The sequence below is a fragment of the Manis javanica genome, chromosome 11 (assembly GCF_040802235.1).
Source record: "Manis javanica isolate MJ-LG chromosome 11, MJ_LKY, whole genome shotgun sequence".
Classification (NCBI taxonomy): Eukaryota; Metazoa; Chordata; class Mammalia; order Pholidota; family Manidae; genus Manis; species Manis javanica.
In genome coordinates this window covers 63610211-63634969 of record NC_133166.1, presented here as the reverse complement: position 1 = coordinate 63634969, position 24759 = coordinate 63610211, and the positions used below count along the sequence as shown (strand labels likewise).

The 24759-nt window shown below is 41.3% G+C and overlaps 1 protein-coding gene across 5 annotated transcripts in view; it reads right to left on the bottom strand.

Moving 5' to 3' along the window:
* Nucleotides 1-12316: 12316 nt before the first annotated feature.
* The window catches only part of EXT2 (exostosin glycosyltransferase 2), a 188009-nt gene continuing 175566 nt past the window's right edge, over nt 12317-24759 (bottom strand). For all 5 annotated transcript variants that reach the window (XM_036996663.2, XM_036996661.2, XM_036996660.2 and 2 more), the window contains 4 exons: nt 24083-24226; nt 22149-22277; nt 21025-21107; nt 12317-13595 (listed from right to left, as the gene is read on the bottom strand). In XM_036996663.2, coding sequence (XP_036852558.1) covers nt 13457-13595; nt 21025-21107; nt 22149-22277; nt 24083-24226 — 495 coding nt within the window. In that variant the 3' untranslated portion in view covers nt 12317-13456. The remainder of the gene's footprint in view (nt 13596-21024; nt 21108-22148; nt 22278-24082; nt 24227-24759) is intronic.

Here is a 24759-nt window from a genome sequence, read left to right as displayed (position 1 = left end):
CCAGATGAGTGCTACTGCCAGACTGGAGGAGGGCTTGATAAGGTCCTGTAGGCCTCCATGGTGACTCAGCCTCAAGCAGAGTCTCTGGGAGGACAAGGCCAGCTGGGCTTCCTCAAATACTGACGGTGGCTCAGCCCATCAGTGGTGGCCAGGACCACTCATCACTTCTTAAACCATCTTGAGTCTTCCACTTGATCACATTACTGGACTTGCCATCTGTCTGCTTAGAATGCCTGTACCCACTTGCTTGCCCCCTGCAACAGGAGAACTGTTCATTTTCTGAGGCTTCTTCCAAATGACAACGTCCTTGCTAAGTTCTTGCTTGACTCCATGCCCCTTCCCCAGCTTCACCCCCTGGTCAATTGCTGCCCCTTCTGTGTCTCACAGAACTGTTCATAATATTATGTCAGCACATAATACTATCTAAGTTACCTGTTTACCTGCCTGACTGCCCTACATGCCTAAAAGGCCCCAGGAGGAGATGGGCTGGTTCTGTTCACACCTACATGCCTCAGAAAATAAGTGCTCACTTGAGTAACTGAGTGAATGAATGGGAAGGTGGGAATGGGGAGGTGCTTTTCGGTTCAGGATGCTAAGAGGAAGGTCAGAGAGGACTCAGGGATTCATGTTAGAGAAAGCCAGAAGCTGGCTCAGGCCAGTAGAGATCCCCTAGCAGTAAGCTTGGAGCCTCTGCTTGGCCGTGGACCCTGCCCACCCTGTTCCTCCAGGGCTGTGTGCATCCGTGACTGGCCATGTCAGGACAGGAAGATCACTTCCAGCACATAGCCAGATCCCCAAGAGGACCCGAGAGGCCTTGTGTCTGAGATACTCATCTCAGAGCTTTTCCACTTTGTCTTGGGTTCCAACCCTGCTTTCTGCCTCAATGACCCTGCATAGTCCTCATGCCCCTAAGCCCTCCACACACACACCCCAACTCAGGGGCCATTTGCAGATAGCTGCTTTCCAGCCCCAGCAGAAACCTTCAGTTTCTCACCAACCCCATTGTCTCAGGTCTTGCTACAAGGAAGAGTAGCCCCTGAGCTGGCTGGGGCATTCATCAGCAACCCTCCCTGGGGCTGGTGGGGAGCGGGTGCTCAGTAGTGGCAGTCCTTTTCCTACAGGCCCACCTGGGCACACTCAGAAGCTAAGGGACAGCAGGCTCCCACCACAGCCAGCTCCCTAAGATGGGGCTGACTGCAAACTGTCAGTGTGCTCAGAAGTAAGAAGATGCATGCTAGCTCCAAAGACAATGGATGAGAGAGCTGATATTTTCCCAGGAATTCTGTGATTCCAAACAGAGGTTTTTTTTAGCTCAACACAGACCAACAGGCTTGAGGAAGGGCAAACTTCCGAAAGGAGCTTCATTGTATGACCATGTGCACACCATGTGTTAAGGTGTTGCTTTAACTAGCTGGGAACAAATCCACTGTGGGGCCTGCATGTGACCTCCCTGGAGCCCTGGTCAAGGCTGTTTCAGATGGGCAGAGGCTGCACTATTCTTGCCACACCTCCTGGGATTTCTCTTTCGGTTGCTTCACAACCAAAAGAGATCCTGCCTTTTCCCATCGCTTCTCTGTCCTCTACCCACAAAGGATCTGATTTCCAGGTTCTGTGGGAAGGGGGGGAGCTCCCTATCGCTATGACATTAAGGCCAAGCTACACTGTAGAGAGAATGAAAATGAGTGTGTGTGTGTTGGGTAGATAAGGGAAGAGGTAAGGGCCTGATGGAGGATGAAACACAAAGGCAGCCCAGATCTCCTCTCTGGGATGTGTCTGGACAGAAAGCCGTTCAGATGAGAGCATGGAAAAGCATGGGCCAGGAAGCCATGTGAAGTGAGAGTCAGGAGACTTAGGTGGAACAGTAAGAACTGGGTGGTGCCTGACATTGTTAACTTATTAGCCCAGTTATCTTAGGCAAACCACTAAAATTCTCATTCAATTTCTTTATCTGTAAAATGGGGATAACCAACTCTTTACTGTTTATCTCACAAAGTGGTTATGTCCAAAAGAATTAAAAACATTTGAAAATAGTGAAGGGCTGTACAGACAGGAGACATCAGGTGCTTTGGGTGGGAAGGGCCACACAAGTTGGCTTCCATCCAAGTAGGTAAGGGCAGGAAGCCAAAGGCTGGGGTACTGCTTCTCAATGTGTGGTACATATAGGGAAGCACTGGGTACCTCCAATATTATATTTATGGGATTGGCCACGGGTGGCAGCATGGGATCCATGGGGAGCAGTGTATTAGTCTGCTCAGGCTGCTTTAACAAACTACCACACACTGGGTGGCTTAAATGATACTGATTTTCTCACAGTGCTGGAGGCTAGAAGTCCATGATCAAGGTGCTGGCAGCTTTGGTCTCTAGTGAGGCCTCTCTCCCTCATCTCACTGTGTCCTCACATGGCCTTTCCCCTGTGCTTGTGCAGGAAGAACAAGCTCTAATGGCTCTTCCTTTTCGTATAACGACACCAGACCTTATGACTTTATTACTTCTTTAGAGGCCCTATCCCCAGTCACAATGGGGATGAGGGTTTCAATAAATGAATTTTGTGGGGAGACACAACTAAGTCTGTAACAAGCAGGGCGGATGGCATGTGTTATATGCGTGAGAGGAAGGCGCAGAAATAGACAAGCAGCTGCTCTTCTCTTCCCATTCCCACATCCCAGAGGATGTCAGCAGATCACAGCCAATTCCCATGTGGGCCCAGCAACCACTCCATTCAGGGCCTTCTCACTTTCTACCTAGGCTACTAATTGATTACCTCCCATTCCTAGGCCTTCCCTGCTCTACTCCACCAGCAATACTGAGGCCAAAGACCAGCTCTGATCACACCCCTAATCAGAACAGTCATCTGAAAGCCTTCACACTGCCTACAGTCAGACATCTCAGCTCTTTTACTTAGCCCTGAACTCCTATCCAGCTTCATCGTTTCTAGTGTGCAACCTGGACTCGGTGCTCCTGCAAACCCAGGACATCCATTACACTTTCCTGTCTCCTTGTCCCCTCTTACTCCCCTCAGGTCACAATGCCTGCCTGCCAAAACCTCCCAACACACCCCTCTGCCCATCTCCACCTATTGATTTGCCCAAGTGTCACCTCCTTCACCAAGTCAGAAGTGATCACACTCTCCCAGCAGGGAATGTATGCAATTCACCCTTTATTGTTCACTCTCCCATGCAGTAGATAGGACTATAAGAGACTTAGCTCCTGTATTTATTAATTCCACTGTAAGATCCTTGACTGAAGGAAAGGGTATCTTTTGTCACTTACTTACCTGTTGCACCTGGCAGAGCATCAAGCAAGGAGTGAATAAATGGCAGCTGGAGGGCGGCAAGTCTGCATTCCACATCAAGAACACAACAGAAAACACTAAATGGAGGCAATGGGACTGGAGGCAGCCTAGACCCTGAAGCCCTGAGCAAACACCCAGGTTAAGGAGGAAAAAAGGATACCAGTCTATGACAAAACCAAGGAACTCTGAAAGAGGACAGGTTTTAACCATTTAAAATCATCTTTACTGAAGTAAAATTTATATAACTTAAAATGCATGAATTGTAAGTGTAGAGTTGGATGAGTTTGGACAAATACAGATCTATATATCTATATACACACACATATGTAACCACCACAATCAAAACAGAGAACATTCCCCTCACCCCAAAAATTCCCTGTGCCTCCTCCCAGTCAATCCTGCTCCCAGGCAACTGCTCACCTACTTTATGCCACTCTCATTTTGCCTGTTGTAAAACCCCACACAGGTGAAATATATTTATATATGTAAGAGTACATATTGTATACACATGGTATGTATGTACAGTATGCACTCTTTATGAGTCTGCCTTCCTTTGCTCATCTATTTTGGAAACTTACCCATGTTGTGCGTCTTAGTAGTTTGCTATTTTTTTGCTTAGCTGTATTCCATTGTATGAATATTTCACAATTTGTCTATCTAGTCACCTGTTGTTGAACATTCTGAGTTGTTTCCAGTTTGGGCTATTATAAATAAAGCTTCTATTAACATTTGTGTACAAGTCTTTGTGTGGATGTATGTTTTTTTTCTTTTAACATAAATGAATGGGAGCCGAATTTTTTCACATGCCTTTTCTATATCTATTGAGATAGTCATATGGTTATTCTTTTATTCTGTTCATCTTTTTTGTGTGTTGATGGATTCAATTTGCTAATAGTTCATATCAATTTGCTAATAGTTCATAACAATTTTGTGTCTATGTTCAGGAGGGCTACCAGTCTGCAGGTTTCTTGTAATGTTTTTCTCTGGCTTTGGTATCAGGGTAATAACAGACACATAAAGTGAGTTAGGACATATTTCTTCCTCTTCTGCTCTCTGAAAGGTGTTTGTATAAGATTGGTATTATTTCTTCCTTAATCATTTAATAGAATCTGCCAGTAAAACTATGTGGACTTTTTTTTTCAGGAAGTTTTAAATTAGGGATTTGATTGCTTTAACAGGTACAGAGCTATTCATATTTTCTATTTCTTCTTGAGGCAGTTTTATCATATTGCATCTTTCAAGGATTTTGTCAGTTTCATCTAGCTTACAGAATTTAATAGTATAAAGTTGTTCATATGCATTCCCCTGTTAATGTTTTTGGAATCTGTACGAATGTCCCCTTTGATTCCTGATACTGGTAATTTATATCTTCTTTTTTTTCCTTGAACAGTCTAGAGCCTTGATCTAAAGTTACTAATCTTTTCAAAGAACCAGTTTTTCTTTGATTTTCCCCCATTATTTTGTTGATTTCCCAATCTTATCTTTTTATTCCTTGTTTGACTTACTTTGGATTTAATTTTCTCTTTTTTCTCAACTTTCTTAAGGTAGTAGCTTAGATAATTGATTTGTTTTCTAATATAAGCACTTCAAGCTAAAGATCTCCTAATATTCCACCCTACACATTGAGATACAATGTGTTTTCATTTTCATTCAGCCCAAAATATTTTCTAATTTTCTTTGTGTCCTTATTAATCCATCCATTTTTTAGAAGTATGTTACTTAATTTCCAACTACTGGGGAATTACTCAGATATCTGTTATGGACTTCTTTCTATTGTGAAGAGAAAACGTATTTTTTTGTTTTTATTTCCTCTAAAATTAAGAATTATTTTATATATTGTGGAACACAATTGTGAATGTTGCATATGCACTTGAGAAGAATGTGTTATTGTATGAAGCAATTAAGTTAATGTGGCTGATAGTGTTAGTCAGAACACCTGTACCTTTCTGGTTTTTCTATCAACTTGTTCTGTCAATTACCAAGAGAGAAGTGTTGAAACATCCAAATGTAATTGTGGACTTTCTAGTTTGCTTTCAGTTGTTAGTTTTTGCTTTATATATTTTGAAGCACTGTTATTCAGTCCTACAAATTTAGGATTATCTGTTCTGTCTTCTTGATGAATTGACTCCTTAATCATTACGAAATATTCCTTTCTCCATGGCACTATTCCTGTTTTGAAGTTTACTTTATCCTTTATTGATATAATCACTCCCATTTTCTTATGATTCATGTTTGTCTAGTGTATCTTTTTCTACCCTTTTAGTGTTTTTCTTGTAGATAGTAATTATTCATACTGTTTAATTAAGAATGATAATCTCTGCCCTTTAGTTAGAACGTTTAGACATTTACATCTACTGTAACTATTGATATGTTTAGGTTCAAGTCTACTCTCTTTATTCGTCATGTCTGTTGTTTACTCTTTCTTCTTCTCTTGCCTTCCTTTTTATTATTTTTTTAGTATTCCATCTCTAGTACTGACTTATTAGCTACACCTCTTTAAAAAATGTTTTTAATGGTTGCTCTAGGGTCTATAATGTGCGTCTTTAACTTATCACAGCCTATTTTACAGATATCTTCCTGGTTTTCTTCCTCACTAGCAACTCCTCAGTCTCCTTTTCTGGTTCCTCCTTTTTTCTCTACTTGTAAATGTTAGAGTAAGCACAGTAATCAGGCCCCAATCCTTTCCTCTTCTCTATCTATATTGTATCTCTGGGTAGTCTCGTCTAGTCCTATGGTTTTGAATCCCATCTATTCAGTCTTTTCCCCTGAGCTCTATCTATTGAACTGCTTCAATGACACTGCCCCTTTAGATGTCCAAAAGACATTGCAAACTTAGCATGTCTAAAGTAGTGCTCTTGATTTTCTCTCTCAACACTTCCCTGCCCTCACCCTTGCCTAGTCTGCCACACTTTAGTTAGTGGTATCACTCAGCTACTTTGGACAAAACCCTAGGAATTAGCTGTGAATTCTCTATTATTTTCACATATATTCAATTATCAGTAAGTCCAATGGACACTACTCCCAATATAAGTTCTGACACCTGTGCTGCTACCATCCTAGTCTAACTAAGCCACCATCCTCTCTTACTCAGCTCCCCAAAAGAGCCTCCTGATTTCCTTTCTTTATTTCTTGACCCCTACAGCCTATTCTCCACACAGTAGATGAAATGATCTTTTAAAAAATACCATTCATATTATCACTCCTCTGCTTAAAAACTTCCAGTGTCTTCCCATCACACCCTATAAAAATGTAGAATCCTTTTTGCCTACATGAGCCTATCACAATTTGGCCCTGGCCCACTTTTCTGGCATCATTTCTACCATGCTCTCCACACTCAATACATAGTTCTTGTTGTTCTTAAAACAAGCTGAGCTTGTTTCTGTGTAGGACCTTAGCTCTTCTCTCTGCCTCCTATCATCATGGTTCACTCTCTCAACATTTAGATTTGTGCTTAAATGTCACTTCTGACCAACCCATCTAAATACCTCCTACACCCAAGTCACTACCTCCTCTTACTCTGCTTTATTTTCTTCATTTGCAATGATATTCATTTACTGCTTTTGGTTGTCTTCCTTCTCAGGAAGGAAGTTTGATGAGAGCAGGTACTCTGTTCAGTGTAGCATCTTCACACTAAGAGTAGTACCTGGACATAGTGAGTGCTCATAAATATTTATTAACTGAATGAATCCATCATGTCAGGCTGTTTTAATTTTTAAGGAAAAGAATCTTCAGGAGACAACAGACTGAAAACTTATGAGTGAAAATTTACTTTCTCCTGATCTGGTGGATTTAATCTGGTTGTTAGATGCACTTCTCCATTAACAGACTTCAGATTCAGGTTGTAGCCATAGAAAGATTTCTCTACTGAGTGACTTGCCAGATTAATCCATCTTGAGAAGGAGATAATGATCTTTAGCCCAAGTTCTGTGTCCTGCTTATAGTCTCACTGGATACTTTTGATGTGTTGTCAAAGGTTAAAGGAGCCAGAAATCCTTTCTCCTCAGGATAAGTCCTAGTTCCAGACATCCACACAGCCTGTAAAATACTGTGTTGAGCCGCCAGATGTTTCCTTTTGATCTCAACACTGTCCTACATCACCCTCTTCACTGAGATGGTGCAGCCATGGGACTAAAAGGAGCATTAATCTGTTATGAATGGACATTCACCCTTGTAACTTCTAAAGAAGGACCAAGGTACTGGCAACTGGAAGATGCTATGAAAAGAGAAAAAAAAAAAACAAAAAAAAACAAAACCTTGCATCTGCCATGCATTGGAGAAGATGGAGTTAATGGAACCCTCATTTGGCCAAGTTGTCAATATATCAAACCAAACTGGTGACAAGAACAAGGCTGTTAGGAAATTATTGAGACTATATCCAGATAACAAGAACAGAGATTGGGCACAGGGCAGGCAGAAGGGAGGAGATGAAGGTAAGCCTCTCAGGATCTACTGGAGAAAGACTATTGGAAATCCTGTAGGAGCTGCTGCCACCAAATGCACAATTTTTGTTAATTACCTCAATTGTGGCTGTTATCCCTTAATGAGAAACACAGCTTCACTTCTAAGCAGGCAATGAAGTTGGCAGAAAGCTGAAACCTGAAAATCAGCAGATACAGGGCTGCATACAGCCCTTGCTATTGAAATTAAGCCACATCCAAAACACAGTGGGAGGATTCCAAATAGCTTCAGACAGCAGCCAGCCATGCAGGGCCCTTACCAAGCGCCGGATGGACGCTCTCTGGACTCGTCAAGAGGCTCAAATCCCAAGTGCTCATTTCAATAACGTAAGAAAATAAACATGGGGCTTATTTATAGCACAGGAAAGGGACTGGAGCAAAAGAACTGCTCATTTGGTAATCCACCCTGACGGGGCCAGATAGGATCCAGACCCCCAAGCTCTCTGGTAACAGGGTGAGTAGAAATAGGGGCCGGAAGAGGGCTGGTTGCCAGCATCACCAGATATAATTTGGTTATAGGGCCCTAGTTAAAGAAAGGGGAAGAGATCCAATGCATCATTCTTCCTCACCGATCCAGGCCTAAGAGCTCTATCTCCAATTTCTGGTTGAGGAAACTAAGGCATGGAAGTGGACTCCCTTAAGGCCAAGGGAAACCCAGCGTTCACCTCAAGGGAAGGTGCTATGAGAAGAAGAAATGAAAAAGTCCTTACATCCTCTGGGCACCAGATTAGATGGAGTGAAAAGAATACTCATGCACAATTGGGACTAGAATGTATGTGCATAGATTCCTAGGCCACTGATGGGCTCAAGAACACCCACGAAAACTGGACTGCCATGAGATCAGGCTAGTGTTTTATTCAACTCTCTCTCTCCTGGACCTAGCACTGGATCAGGTAAAGAGTATATTTTTATGAATGAATGAACAATTAGAAAAATTAAATGACTGAATCAATGTTCTCTTCCCTCACTTGGACCAGTTGGCTGTTTTTCAGCTGATTACCAGAAAAGCAGATGTTCCTTGAGTTTAGTCTTAGACATAGTACCTGATGATGTAAGTTGGTGGCTATAAATACAAGCCCAGATAGATATATTCCGAAGGGAAAGCTCACTATGGTGGCAAGAGGGACTGGTGGTTTGGGTCTAGGACATATGGATTCCATCCCCTGCTCTGTGGGCAGCTCTCCTCCGACATGCAGCTCCTAAGAGGGAGTAGATGAGATGGTGCCCCGTGCTGTGGAAACCTCTAGCAGATGCAGCTGCCTGGTCCCTCTCTAGAGTCACCCAAGCATCCTTCCCTTTCTTTTTCTTCTGCCTGATAGCAGTGTTCCCCTTCAGGGAAACTGGGAAGAAATACAAGCAGGGGCCTAAGCAGTTGGGAGCAGAAGAAAGGAAAAACGTCTGCCCTGAAAAGGTCATGAATTTGTGGGAACAAAATGCCAGACACAGATGCTGGTGACTCAACTATTTCTTGAAAGGGAAAGAGGCCTGGAAACCTGGGAGAGGGGGCCGAATTCTGCCCAGTCTTCTTCCCTGTGTTGCCAGCAATGATGAGCCTGAGATTAAAAATCCATGGCACAAAGTTGCCTGTTCAGACCCAAAGCCACTCCCTGGGAACCTGGAAGTCACAAAGGCTGATGCTGGGATCTCTGGTAGTCCATTTAGTGGAGGTGGAAGAGGGGTGAGAATGCTTAGAGAGCTTAGAATGCTCTCCACCTAAAGAGAGGGCAAAACCTTAAAATTAAGAGTGGAGTCCTGCCTGCCTAGCTTTCCTCTGCCAGGAGTAGCTCAGTCAAGCCTGTTCACACTGTCAGACCTTATATGGCTCCCAAAATAGGGCCAAAGATGTCCCTGATTTTACTCAGAAGCAGAAAACAGTGAGTACCAAACACTGGCCTAGGACAAGAGCCCCAGAGCTTGGAATGGAGCTCTGGGGCGAGGTGAGTAGATAGGCCCTACAGGTCTCAAGTGCCTGCAGGCCCTGCAGTGGAAAGCTCAGGTTGCTTCCAAAGTCTTCCAGCATGGCAGCTGCCTGCCAACATGGCTGCACTCTTGCCAGACTGCTCCTCAGGAAGTGGCTGAAGAGGCCTGGGGCCAGGTTAGCATTCTTTGTCTCGCCAGATAGGATCAGTCTACTATGGAGAACAGTCTACTATGACTTCTTTTGCTGCAACAGAAGACTACCTGGGCCAAGAGAAATGGAAAAAAAAAGTCTATCCAAAAAGAAGCTACTGTCCCCAAAGCAAAGAAAACCCACCAGGCTCAGGATAGGTGGCTGATGGGAAACCTCCAACACCCAAAACCTTCCTCTCTCAGCAGTGTTGCCATGCGATCTTCTGGTTGCAGCACAGTGCTTAAAGGTCTCGCCAAAGCTGAACTACATCCCATGCCTGGTCTCTGCTTCATCTACTTAATTTTACCATTCAAGTGTCTTGGATTTTAGCCTAGCAATCACGTATTCAGAACTCATGGCTAGAAGCCTGTTATCTTCTAATGGTAAGGCTATTCAGTCAGAGGCTACCATCTTAGGAAGCAGCTGGGGTCACGGAATTCTTAGCAACTCCTTCAGTGAATGAGAGCAAAGAGGCACCTTGCCTCTCTCCAGCTCCTTGTCCTGGTCAGCACAAGACAATATGATGGTCAGTTTTTTACAAAGGCAGGAAAACTGGCCCCTAAAAGACACAAGTTGGAACCACAGCTGGAAGTACATAAGGCTGGCAGAAAAGCCAGAGTAGTCACAGTTTTGAGCTTTATGACACTGAATAAGAGGAGACAGTATAGCATTTGCAGGAAAGAATCAGATTCTGAGAACAAAGCTGCTTTTCCTCTTTTCATTTTCCAGAGAAAGAGGTTTTTCCCTAAACATTTTCCCTAAAATATGTGTGGCTTGGTAAAAACATATAAGATAAAACGATTAAAAGCTATCTAAGGTTAATCAGCAAGAAAGCATTTCCAACTTTGGCATTCCAAGCCAGCTCATCCCAATTAGGTCCCTGGGGACAAAGGCAAGTGACTTAGTACACACACTGGGCCAGGGCCAGGGCCAGGGCCAGGGCCAGCTCAGGTTCATCTTCTATATAGGCCAATAGTATGCAATTTCTTAAAAAAGATTTCTTAATCTGAAACCAGCTGTTGTCTGCTGTAGGCCAGAACATGACATTTCAATTAGCATTACTGTTCCGCTTCTGAAACCAGGCTCTGTGGCATCTCAAGGGCAGATGATCCCAACCCAAGCTTATGGGTGAGGCTTGCTGATGAACAGCTCAGAATTACACGAATAAGGGGGGGTGGAGTCTGAATCCATGAATAAAGTTCACTTGCTACATTCCTGTCTTGAATTTCTCCTTGTGACCTACACCACCTGTCCGTACATAGGCTAGAGACTTCGAGGTCTGTTTTAAGTGCCTACAGTATAAAACTCATTCTACAAATTCTTTCATGCCATGTTGTAAGATATAACCCCCAATATTTCTGGGGGTAGTGAGTTACTTTAATGGAGTTTTAATTCTCTTGGAAGTCAATGACTGTTCAGAAGGTGATAAAGTCACACTAACACAGTCCCCTGGGTTTCCCAGTAATCTTAGACTGAAGTATTCCTCTTCCAAAATCAAAGTGCTAACAAGGTTAAAAAAGAAAAAAGAAAACTTTATCCTTTGCAAGAGAGAGTGGATCAGAAACCAGCCACTAAGGTAGTGTGTTCAGTGATATGAGAAAGAGCAGAGCTGTTTGAAGAAGCTAGGCTGAGGGAACCATGCTGAGGGTGATATGACACACACACAATGTTAGCACAGGTTTTGGCTTTTGATAGGAATTTACATGTAAGGTTATTCCCTCCCCCAAATCTTGGAAATCAAGCTAGAGAAGCCCTGGAAAAGTTAGAGGTCCTGTCTGTGTCAGCAATTGTTACCTAGGGGACACTGTCTTGGTTTCTACCATACCATCCCCAGGACTATGACTATGAGATAAGAGTGACTTCCCACACCCCCTACTGACTAGTGCACAGTTATCCGGACTGGAAGTATTTAAGAAGCACCTGGGCATGCAGTTGCACCATGGAACAAATCACAGTGTCAGTGTCTGCATCTGCAAAATGAATGGCCTGGATGAGATGGTACCTTGTCCTTTCCACCAGTAACAGTCTACAATTCTATCACTCCTTGATATGAAAGATGAAACTCTCACAATTTCCACTTTCAACTTTCCTACCTCTGAAAGGTTTCTTTGACCTCTCAAAGTCGTTGGGAACATGTCTGAAAGGACTCTTGTTAAAACTACAAGTTTAAAAACTACAGCATAATCACTGCTCACCTTCCTGTCACTCTACAGAACAATGGGTGGTGTATTAGTGACTTCGACTGGGACACAACTAGGTTTCAGTAATTATATCCATATTCCAAGCAAATTGTTATGTATTTTGTGTTCTGGGGACGTATGTTATGGCTGAAGCCCAAACTGTGGCTAATCTTAATATTAGAGCCAGATAAATCTGTTTCGAATCCATAACATCTAACATTTGCCAGAGTAGATTTGTTCATCAACGGGGCTTAAAGCAGTATAATTCACACATGTGCAGTATTACTAAATGCTAAAATTTAATGATTTAAATATACCAGCAGCTATTGCAAAGCAGTTGTTATAATGGCATCTAACATTAGCCAGAACCTCCCTGGCTTACATTAAGTTTTATACCAAAAGGATGAGGGAAATTTTGGCGTCCTCTTGGGTTGGGGGTTACAATTCCCTCAACTTTCACAACACGGCACTAGCTGTGGCAACTGTGTATGACTATTAGAAGCCCTCGGTTTATCCCAAAGAATACCTGTGGAAGACTGACTGGATCTAATCCAGAAGCAAACAGATTTTTTTGGAGGTTTAGGGAGACATCTTCTCTGCTTGTCTGGGGATCTTCCTCTGCTCGACGATGCACATGGCACCAGACAGTCCTCCTGACTCTATGTCCCCAGACGTGGGCAGTAGGCTGGAGTTACGGCCAGAAGATAAAGTCAAATATACAAAAACAGAAAGACAGGTCTTTGGATTATCAATAAACAGTGTTTAAGACATAGTATAAGAAGGAATAAAAAATAATTTTAATCATATAAAAAAGCCAAACCAAAGAGGAATAGCTCATGGAACTTACAGAATCCCAGCTCAGCAGTCGGTGCTCTTCCTCTGCATGAGCCCAGGGACCGAGACCCCAAGGCACAGGTTAAACACCACTAAGATGCCTGGATTTTGCACCAAAGCTGGACTTGGCTTTTCCTCCAAAGAACTCACTGATTTGAAATAACTAAAAGTGATATACAGGTACCTTTCATGCTATTCCCCAAACCTAAAATGGGCTTCTCAGCAGTCTTAGTCAGTGAAGTTTCCTTTCAGACTGTCATATTGGAACTGCAAACAAAGGGAGCTTGAGCTGGACTTAAACCTGGAACATGCCACAAAGAATTCCATTTGGCATTTTCACAAAGAACCCATCAGACATCGTAAGAAACACTGGAGCAGAGGATGCACAGCTCAGGGTGCTTAGATAGCATTTAACATTAGCCAGGGTTCCTGTTCCTGAGCAAGTAGGTTAGCTGGGTGTATGCCTTGTCCAGCATGTCAGTCTTCAACTCTGAAGTCCCCCATCTGATATTAGAGTGCTGGAGAGGCTGTGTTCTCTTCCTTTGTCTAAGCTTAATGTTCAAACCTCCACCGATGGCATGTTTCATAAGCTGCCAATGTTGGGGAAGCTCTTTAGTTTCTCAGGAAAGTCGTCTTTGTACAGGACAGGATCAGCTCGGTGCTCCACCACCTTAAGAGGCATTGTACCAAAGACTGAAGCAAATTTGTTGATGCACTCAGACCTGTGGGGTTTGGGGAGTGGGGAGGGCAATTGAGAGATGAGAGTGATGGTGGGGAAAAAACAGAAAATGTTCAAGAGGCTGAGCGATAAGAGCAAAAGACATAATAGTCAACATTAACAAAAGAAACCCAGGCATCCCAGTCTGGCCCCTGGTTCTTGAAAATGTTGGGAAGGTGTGGCTAAAAGAAGTGATTTGGGGCCCTCTGTTAGTTCAGTGGGAGAAAGTGAATGGGAGATGCTGTGTGGAGGCCATGGACCTGCACAGGTCAGGATATCTTTACCCCTCCCCCTCAAATTCCAGTCATTCTTCCAGCTCAGTACATGCAGGCCTCAAACCAAGGTGGATTAGCTGCCAACAATTCTTAACCCAATCTCTGCCAGCTAAAGAGAGACAAAGGGTGACAAGGAAAAAGCCACTTGGATCTGAACTTCAACTTACTGAAGTTTAAGAGGCAGAAGGGAGCATCTTACACATTGAGTGATGGAAGCCAAAAGAAGATAATGGGGAAGTGGATCTCAATTTAAACAATGCACGCTTGGTTCAACCCACATTTACTGAGGGTCTATAAGTGGCAATCTCTAGGAATTTTCAGCCAACTTCCACAAACTCTTCTATGAAAGCTGAGGTTCACATAGGACAGCTTTCATAATTTTAGCCATTCCCATGTTAAAATGAGCAGTGATGGCCAACCCAGTGACAGAACAGCCCAGCACTGCTGGAGGCGGGGAAAGCCCTGTTTCCTTACCTGCACTGCACCCTCCTGAGCCGAGTGAGTGACCCCCTCAGAGGTGAGCAGGTCAGGCATGTCAGTGGGAAATGGTTCTGACCAATCAGGCCAACTGGGTGTGACAGCTGGGTAATGAGGACACCTCAGCTTCAGACCAGAGGGGAAAAGCAAGCCTATAAACACCACTTTTGAAGTTAAGGGGACCTCAAGGATGGATTTCAGGAAGGTGAGTACTCTTTGCTCAGTCAGGCCCATGGCACCAAGAGCAACAACAAAAACAAACTAACCAGGGTCAGAACCAGTTACCAAGAAGGAGCTTAATTTCAAAACACAGACCAGAAGTTTCTTCCGTTCTCAGAGATACATAATCCTTGTTTCAAATTATTTCAATTAACAAGTTTTTATTCTAGTCCTTTGAGCTTTAGAAAGAAACCAATTAATAATGAAGCCGGTCATTATCAATCTTTTCTCTTGGTCATTATGTTTCTAAGAAAATGTGTAACTATTTCATTTTGAGCTCTTCTAAATAAGAGCATCATGGTGTCCATCATCACAAATAAACAACTAATATTTATTATATGTTCCAGGTGATGTCAAAAGTGCTTTACATGTGTTAATAACCCACTTCATCCTCACACAACCCTATGTGGTAGGTCCTACTGTTATTTTCATTTTACACTGAGAAGACTGAGACACAGAGAGGCTAAGCAGTATGTCCAAAGGTCAAATAACTGGTATGGAGCAGAACCAAACCTAGGCATTCTGGCTTCTGAGGTTAAATAAAGTCTTAATTATGAGATGATACAAATGTATTTATTTATTAACATAATTCCAAGAGGAAGGGTCCAAGGAGAGGGGCTGGAAATTAACAACTGCTGAGCACCTATTATGTACCAGATAATTTACATATATGTTTTCATTGATTCCTTAAAGTATTCCCCTCTATACACCCAAGGGTTGGTTTATAGTAGCTTCCTGTTATGGGTTGAGAAATTAAGGCTGAGAGAGGTTAAGTGAGTTGCCCAAGGACCCAGAGCTAGAAATTGGTGGGGCTGGATCTGAAACCTAGGTCTGCAAAGGCAATATAGCCTTTCATCTTCTCATCATATTACCTACCCTAACTTGCAGGTAAGGGTAGTCTTTTGAGACTGAGGAGGCGGCAGTCCTACGTTCCAAAGTGAGGGGAGACTGGGGAAAAGACTGAGGAGTTCCAACAAAATGCTTTGGAGCAAGTTCTGGACAATGGCTTCTGTCTCCTCAAACTATGGAGTCAAGGTGGAGGCAAAGGCAAATCTCTCCAAGGTCTTACTTTGGCAGTTGTTCTGCTTATAAACATGTACAGGTTCTTTTAGTTCCCAATCACTATGCCTGTAGACTCCGGCCAGCCAAACGCACACACGCCCAAGTACCATCGAGTATGGATTAAAGAACCATGGTTCTCAGCAGAGGGCAGGAGGCTCCATGGCCCCCTGAGGAGTACTGAGGACAATGCCTCCTCTGTAACTGGATCTGCCAACAGGGCCGGGCCACGGGCAGGAGGCCACTGGGGCTCAGGCTAGCCTGACTTGTTGATAGCTACCCCTGGCAAACCCATGTCTAGTGAATCCTTCTTTCTCTCCACACAGCAGGCACTGGAGAGGTGGCTGGCCTGCACTGAATGGCAAAGCCCTAATGCTCCTGCTAGGCACTGAGTGTTTCCTACTTTTCTTCACCCAGGGGATCTGGGGTGGGCAACAGGTTAGGGCAGATAACTAATCTGGTGGTTGCTGGTGGCTCACCAAAGTTGCTCTGTCAGGGGTCTAGCCAGCAGCAACTGTTCCCCTGGGATGGTTTTCTAATGAAATACGAACAGGCTAAGAACTGCTAACATCTATTTCTGAAGTGCTGGAAGGGTCAAGGGGAGAAAGCACTAGTGGTTTTCTGTTTTTCTTCGGAACATATATAATTACCAGAAGCCTTTAGGACTAGTGCTGGGGAAATTATGAAGGAAGCTAATCCTGCTGGGCACTGTGCTCTAGGCTTTCATGCACTATGACTTCACTTATCCCCAGCCTGTAACACAGTGTTTGGCACAAGGACACTCAATAAATACTTGTTGAACCCACGAGTGGACATTGTATTTTGATAGATATTAATATACTAACTATTTTAGGAGATGAAAAGATTGAACTTCAGGATAAATAAGTCAATTTCCTTAAATCAGACTATAGTAAGTGGCAAACTCTTAATTTTAACAAAGACTGGCCTGATTTTTTCTTAAATCAACATAGTCTGCCTTAACCTTAGTGAAGTTATTGGTCAAAATGAACAGTTACAAATCTTGGTTCTTAAAGAACAGCAGATCCTGGAAATGGGTGCTGGGTAGGAAGAGCTACTCTCCTACACAACTGAGATGTCTTGCCCCAGACCCCAAACATAAAAATAAATAAGCTTATTGGACCACAAAACCTAACATGAGGTCATAATTTTCAAAGGGAGCTACTAAAAAAATAAAGAAATGAACAATTATACAGTTGTAACTCCATGGTTTATCCATGGCTTGAATCATATCCTCCTGCCTCCCAACTGAAGTGCCTCTTTGAATAGTAAGTGATTCAATCTTTTATCCAAATAGTTTTGCTCCTAGTTTTTAACTGATTTCAAGATTGATTTTCTTCTGTTCCCGGTGTATTTCTCAAAAGGGTAGTCTACTTCACTAACTCTATCCTCGCCACTGACTTACACTCTATAACCCTCGGCCCATCACTCTGTGACATTATTTTTTTCAAAGTCACCAACGACCACTGAGTTCAAAGACCTTTTCCCAGTCTTCATGTTGTTTGCTCCTTCCTTGCTTCTGTAGATCCTGGTTCTCTCTTGGTTTTTCCAGTGGTTGTTTCTGTTTCAGTGATTCTCTCTGTCTCCTACTGTCAGAATTTCTCAAGTTCTACCCTTGCCTTTTCTTCAGTCAATTGTCATCTCTACGCAGATATTTTCCAAATAGCTATCTACATTTTAATCTTCTTTCTAAAGTTCAAGTTCCACATTTCCAACTGCTTGCTCCATATTCACATCTGCAGATACAGAGGGAAAGACCTCCAAATCACCTATCCTTATTTCTCTCCTACTTTACCTATGATTAAATCTCCTCCTGTCTTTATTAATTATACTGTTAAAGGTACAACCATTCATGCCCCCTCTACAAGTAGCATCTCCTCCTAACTATTATTTACACTGCTAAATGTACTACTGTTCTTCTTGACTGGAAATCTAAAAGTTATATCTGTCAATTTCTTCTCCATAACCTTCCCATTCCTATTCAGATGGAAATCAAGTCCTGGCATATCTCCATTTGAAAAAATAAAAACTCTTGCAATTTAATTGCCCCCCCTTTCCACACTCAACTTAGTTCAAGCATCCTGTTCTTTTTTTCAGTCTCTTCACCTTCATTCCATTCTACATACTACTTCCAAATTAATTGCAAAACAATACTTTGATCAGGCTACTCCCCTGTTCAAAAACCTTCTATAACTTCCCAGACCCTGAATACAAAAGTTCAGGCTCCTTAAATGGGCATTCAAGGCCCTTTGCAGTTTGGCATCAATGGGCCAGAAGCCTACACCATCGCCAAAATGGACTTATATATTTATTTATTTTTATTAAGATATCATTGATATACAATCTTATGATGGTTTCACATGAGCAGCATTGTGGTTACTACATTCACTCATATCACCAAGTCCTCCCTGAACATTCCACACCTCACTGCAGTCACTGTCCATCAGTGTAGTAAGATGCCATAGAGTCACAACTTGTCTTCTCTGTGCTGTACTGCCTTCCCCGTGACTCCCCTGCATTATGCCCCTTAATTCCCTTCTCCCTCTCTTCCCACCCCCTTCCCTTTGGTAACCGTGGGTCCCTTCTTCAAGTCTGTGAGTCTGCTGCTGTTTTGTTCCTTCAGTTTTGCTTTTTTGTTATATTCTACAAATGAGGGAAATCATTTGGTACTTGTCTTTCTCCACCTGGTTTATTTCACTGAGCATAATACCGTCTAGCTCCATCCATGTTGTTGCAAATGGTAGGATTTGTTTTCTTCTTATGGCTGAACAATATTCCATTGTGTATATGTACCACATCTTCTTTATCCATTCATGTACTGAAGGACACTTAGGTTGCTTTCATAGCTTGGCTATTGTAAATAGTGCTGCAATAAACATAGGGGTACACAGTCTTTTTTTTTTCCGGTAAATTCCTAGGAATGGAGTTACTGGGTCCAATGGTATTTCTGTTTTTAGATGTTTGAGGAATCTCCATATTGCTTTCCACAAGGGTATTTACATTCCCACCAGCAGTGTAGGAGGGTTCCCCTTTCTCCACATCCTTTCCAGCATTTGTTGTTCCTTGTTTCCTGGTGTTAAGTGATATCTCACTGTGGTTTTAATTTGCATTTCCCTGATAATTAGCGATGAGGAGCATCTTTTCATGTGTCTGTTGGCCATCTGAATTTCTTCTTTGGAGAAGTGTCCGTTCATATCCTCTGCCCATTTTTTAATCAGGTTATTTGCTTTTTGGGTGTTGAAGTATGTGAGTTCTCTATATATTTTGGGTGTTAATCCCTTGTCGGATATGTCGTTCATAAATATATTCTCCCATACTGTATGATGCCTTTTTGTTCTACTGATGGTGTCCTTTGCTGTACAGAAGTTTTTCAGTTTGATGTAGTCCCACTTGTTCATTTTTGCTTTTGTTTCCCTTGCCCAAGGAGATGTGTTCAGGAAAAAGTTATTCATGTTTATATTCAAGAGATTTTTGCCTATGTTTTCTTCTAAGAGTTTTATGGTTTCATGACTTACATTCAGGTCTTTGATCCAGCCAAAACGGACTTCTTAACTGCTTGCCAAAATACACCCTGAACTTGGCTGGTTGGTACCTGCAGCCATCCAGGCCCCCACCAAGGATCTCTTCTTCTTGCCCAATTTCACAGGTTGGGATCCTACTGGTCTTCAAGGTTCACCTCAGGTGCCATCTGCTTTACAAAATTATTCCTAAAAATCAACCTAGCAAGAAGTCACCTCTCTTCCCTCTGATCAATTTAAAAACTTTGAGCCTCCCTTAAGGCTGTTATCACATATATAGCTTTGGATTAAATTTTTCATGTGTGTGTTTGTTGTTAATTATACTCTCATATTATCTAATTCAAGCCTAAAACATCTGGGAAGTTGCCTGGTCTGTTTTCAAAAGCCTCTTCCTAAGAGAAAGCCTCCACATCTCCCTTAGTTATATTCTTCAGTGTTTAATAATTATATCTAACTTAAATCTCTCTCATTGCATTTTAGGTCTCTTTTCATTTGTTATGATCTCAGTGGAGCTAAAGAAGAGTTGTTTAGCCTTAGGATGAACTTCAGGGCCATTATCAGGTCAACTTTTCTCCCTAAAATTCCTTTTTTGGACCATATAAACCTACTATATTAAATTATCCCAATCAATAACCAGTTGCTTAATGTTATGAATTCCCCCCATAAACAGACAATGCGGATAGGTTTAAGTAGCAATTTCATGTACTCCAATAGAACTATAATTTGGGTCACTTCCGAATGAGCTATGACAGTTAATGTCACTGCTTTTGACTATGTAATACTTATGATACCAATGACATATATTTTCAAAATCACAATAATATATTATTTCACATTGTCAGTCAGTAAAAGTCATGTCATTTGGGTAAAGTATTTATATACAAAAGAGATAAAGAGATTACTTAGAGAATAATAGTAAAACATAAAAGTCAGAAGGAGTAAAGCATTATAGAAGAATTCAGGCCAACTAGAACAGTTTTCTGCACAAAAGTCCTCCAGCCTTGAAGGATTTTAATGCAGCTGACATATTTCAGAAATGAATGCTGCAAGCAGATACATATGAGACCTGTAGAAACTTGAACTTGATAACTCATTGTGTAAGGCTACTATACCCATCTCTGAGTACATTTTGGTTCCTTGATACAGCTTGCTGTCTTGTGTAAGGAGATGCCTTTCAGAAGAAAGGTTTGATTCGGGAGATTCAAAGCTGAGGAACCTTTGAGATACAAGTCAGAACTACTTGGTCCACTATAAAACTATAATGGTCTTAAGAGAAGACACAATCCCCTTCTTTTATACTCACCTTACAAGGTCTAGTACTACATTCCACACAAAGGCGTGTTTGGTGAGTAATTGACTGAATTGAAATAAATGTTTTCAGAGTTGCCCTGCTCCTTTCTCTAATGTAAAGAGCTGTGCTTTCAATTCTGTTCTTGGTAGGTGTTTTAGTATTGTCAGCAAAGGAAATTATTCTCAGGTGGGTTTGGTTTAATTCTAATCAAACATTTACTGTAACACAGAGATACTACCCTGCAAAATAATACAGTATTTCCTTGTAATTAACTGGCTTCCACTCAAATGACTGTGGACAGTTAACTGCTTAGTCCACATGGAGAATCTGGCTTCTGGAGCTTAAGGCCAGCTATATTTTTAAGACCTTTCCAGCCATTACAAATTGAATGAGTAGCATTCCAAATTAATTCTTTGGGTGACCTGGGCTTGAACTAACCCAATTCCCACAGCGCAAATAGAGGTGACTATGACTACCAGCTGCTGTCCTTATATCTCCCACCAAGTCCCATAAACAGGTCCAAGGCAGGAAATGGGGATCAGAGGTTGGGGCAGACTTGGTTAGAGGCTCACTCACCTCTCCACCATGTGTGTCTGGTCTAGCGAAAGCCCATCAATGGCTGTGCACTCAGGACACTTGAATTTCTTTCGTGGTGTTACCTGCCAGAGGAGCACAAAAATATACCTGGCTGTCAGTACAAAGGACAATAAAATTATGCTTGTGACACCACTCTGCATGTTTCTGTTCTGTAAACTGAGATGCCTGCTCCTCCTTTCCATGCATGTGTGCACAAGCTCTCCCGCATACACACATACACACTTCACCTCACCATATCTCCATTCTGTCTGGCTCGGCCAACTGCAGAACTCACAAGGGCCCAATAAAAAGGCTTGGAGAGCTTTAGCCTTCTGTAACTGGAAAGAAGTGGTGATGACAAGCTCCTTAATTCCTGTTTAATGACTGTTTTCTCACTGCCAAGGTCCTTGTATAAACACCATTTGTTCTTGCAGCCATAAGGGCGATGAAATACAGCTTCCCATGACTTTCACCATAACCTTAGTCCCAACAGGCACTCTTTCTCCTCCTTACAGCTAATGGCAAAGGCTATGAACAGCACCACGTTCTTGAAGATGCCAGATTATTCTGCAATTCTCTTGAATCAGGAGGTAAAAATCCAACAGTCCCTCACCCTCTGACTCTTCTTCCCTGATTCTTCCCCTACTCTCTCAAATCTTAAACTTCTAATGATTTTTCTAGCAAACTCAGAGGGGAGGCTGCTATCCTAATCTAGATAATACAAATTATCTTCTCAAAGTCTATAAAAAATAAAGACTAGCTACCTTACAAAAGATACAAATTATATTCTTTAACCCAAGCAGATTCCAAATCTGCTTTGAGAATAAAATAAAATTCCTTAAAATACAGTTTGCAGACTGATCATCATAGCCTTTACCTCTGACACTGGAGGTTAAAAACTATAACTAAAGAAACTATTTAAAAAAAGAAAATATGTCAGCAAAGCCTACGTTAAATTTTATAATGTGACAATGTCAGTCATAGAATCTTAAAGCTAAAAGGAAGTTTAAAGTTCATTTAATCCAATGCTTCATTTACAGCTATGAAGATTTCTCAGGCTCAGAAAAATAGACTTGCCCAAGATCACAAAGCAAGTGGCAAAGCTGGACAAGGATGCCTCCTACCTTGATGACAGCCTTCCCTGTGACGTTAGCTACCAGGAAATTCATGGCAATGTCTTCACAATTCATATGAGCATCCACCCAGTTCTTGATATCCCCAGGCATTTTGTAGGTATACAGGTAATTAAAATACTGTCAGGTGAAACAGAAAAAAGAAACATTCAAATAGCAGCTCTCTGTGGCTGATACATACAGAGCAACTTAGTCATGGTGTGAGGACAAGCTTTCCCACAAGATTAATCATAAGGCTGTATCAATAGAAAGGGCAATGGGAGTATTAGAATGTTCTTGGTCAGGTGACCAAGCATCTTTAATATTGTCATTCTTTTCAAAATCACCTATTATAAGCAGAAGAGGGGTAGAGTGTAAAGCCCTTGTAGGATACAAGTCCTTTGGAGTGATTAATGGATGATGTGTTTAATAAATAGTGTTCAGAGACACATTACATACTGATCTTTACTAAGTCCTTCCCCTTGACTCTAAAAGCTCAACCTTGTTTTCTATATTCTTTCCATAGATTGCAAATAGAAACAAATAAAATAATGGTGGACTGACATTGCAAAGGCATGTACTTTTTAAAGTAAAAGGAAAATGAGGCAATTCTCAAATTATCATAACCTATGTACATGAAAGAGTGCAGAAATTTGTGGGCAAAAAATAAAATGTACACTGTCTACTACCATAAACCCCAAGAATTAGAAACCTTATTTATTTATTTATTGTTAAGAACAAAAACCCATTTCTGGATCTAGAACCCTAAAAAATATCAAGGCAGCAGTGCCATGAAAACAACAAGCCACCAATATAAAAACAGCTAAATGAATGTAACTGTGCTGGGTTGAACAGCTTTCTCCTGACAGCAGTTCCTTATGCCATGGCTGACAGTGGACAAATTATTACTGTTTAATTAAACCATACATCCAGGGAGCACTCTCTCATTCAAACTGAATATTCCAAAGCCCAATGCACACCATTCAATCTCTCCCTAGTTAAAAAAGAGTCCAAAACATGAGGGGACAATTCTCAGGTAAGGAAATGAAAAAGGCTAAAAAAAGACACAAAAGGAACTTCAACCTCACTAGCAATCATAAAAGTGAAAACAATATAATCCATTTTCACTTATCAAAAAAGTTTGATTTTTTTTATATATTTCATCAAAGGGGGTTATGGAAAGATAGTTTTATATGAAAGAATGCAGAAATTTGTGGGCAAAAATGGGAGTATAAATTGGCACAAATAATACTGAAAACAACAGACAAATATATATATATCAAAACCTCCCTAAAATATTCATTCCCTTTGATACAATTTTACTTCTAGGAATCTATCATAATAATACAAACTCTATCATAACAAGTACAAACAGTTATGAAAATGGATACTGATCACTGTTAAGCATTATCTAAAATAGAAAAAAAGACACAACCTAAATATACAGTGATAAAGGAATAGTTATATGTGATTTATGGAATATTAACAAATGGTCTATTAGCAATTATGTTAAGAAGAAATTGTTTATGAAGAAATATTAATGAAAAGAAAAAACCCACAATATAAATATTGCGAAAAACAGGCTAATGAGAATATTTACAACTGTCTGTGCATATGTGTGAATAAGTAAATACATTAAAAACAAACTGGAAAAAAACATCTACACAATAATAATGATTATCTTTCAGTGATACGACTACCAGTGACTTCTCATACAGTGTTTTGAATTCTCCATATTTTCTATTATGAGTATGTATTATTTTATAATTAGAAAAATAATAACTTTATTTTTTAAAAGATATCATACAACATGGCCTTCCTAAGCCCTCTAAGTAAAATACCTTCCCTAAACTTAGCAAAAATTAAATTGGGCCAAATAAAATGTGTATAATACTCTCAGTTTTGTCAACTCAGAATCACCTGCCACAAGCCTGTCCCTGCCTTACCTTGTGATAAAAAGCTGCCCCTGTGAGCACCATGGACACCTCATTAGTCCACTCAGATTCATACTTCCACTTATTCATCTCATGGTCCCAGAGGTGCAGACGACCCGGGTAACCCACCAACCGGTCAGGAAATTCCCGCCAAACCTAAGGACAGAAACAAATCAATCAATTCGCAGTTCAGGCAGCAACGAAGCACAGTGCTTAGTTATCTAAATGGTATACACAGACTCCATAGGTTCAATCAAGTCTTCTCAAAGGACAGTCAGAATAGGCTTCTCAAGATGCCCAAATGAACAGGTGCCAGTTCTTCTGCTAGCATTCAAGATAAATGTTGATCTCCTCCAAAATTTCCTGTGCTTGCATGGAAATTTCAAGTAATGTAAACTAATAGTTTACTGAACTGGCCCAAGGTAGGTAATCCCTTAACATGTTTAAGGCAATCAGTTTCATTCTTAATGAATATACAAATGAAGAACAAGTGGAACCATGCAACTCAACTGTTCTGATTTATCTTAAATCTTAGTGATTGTGAAAACTGACAAAGTCTTTGTTTCTTTAAAAAAAAAATCTATTTCTCCAAAGCATTTCACCATTTTTATAACCTTCTGGAAACTTCAAGTATAGAGAATATGCCTGATTTGATAATCTGTAATGTATTGAAAACAAAAACTCGATTT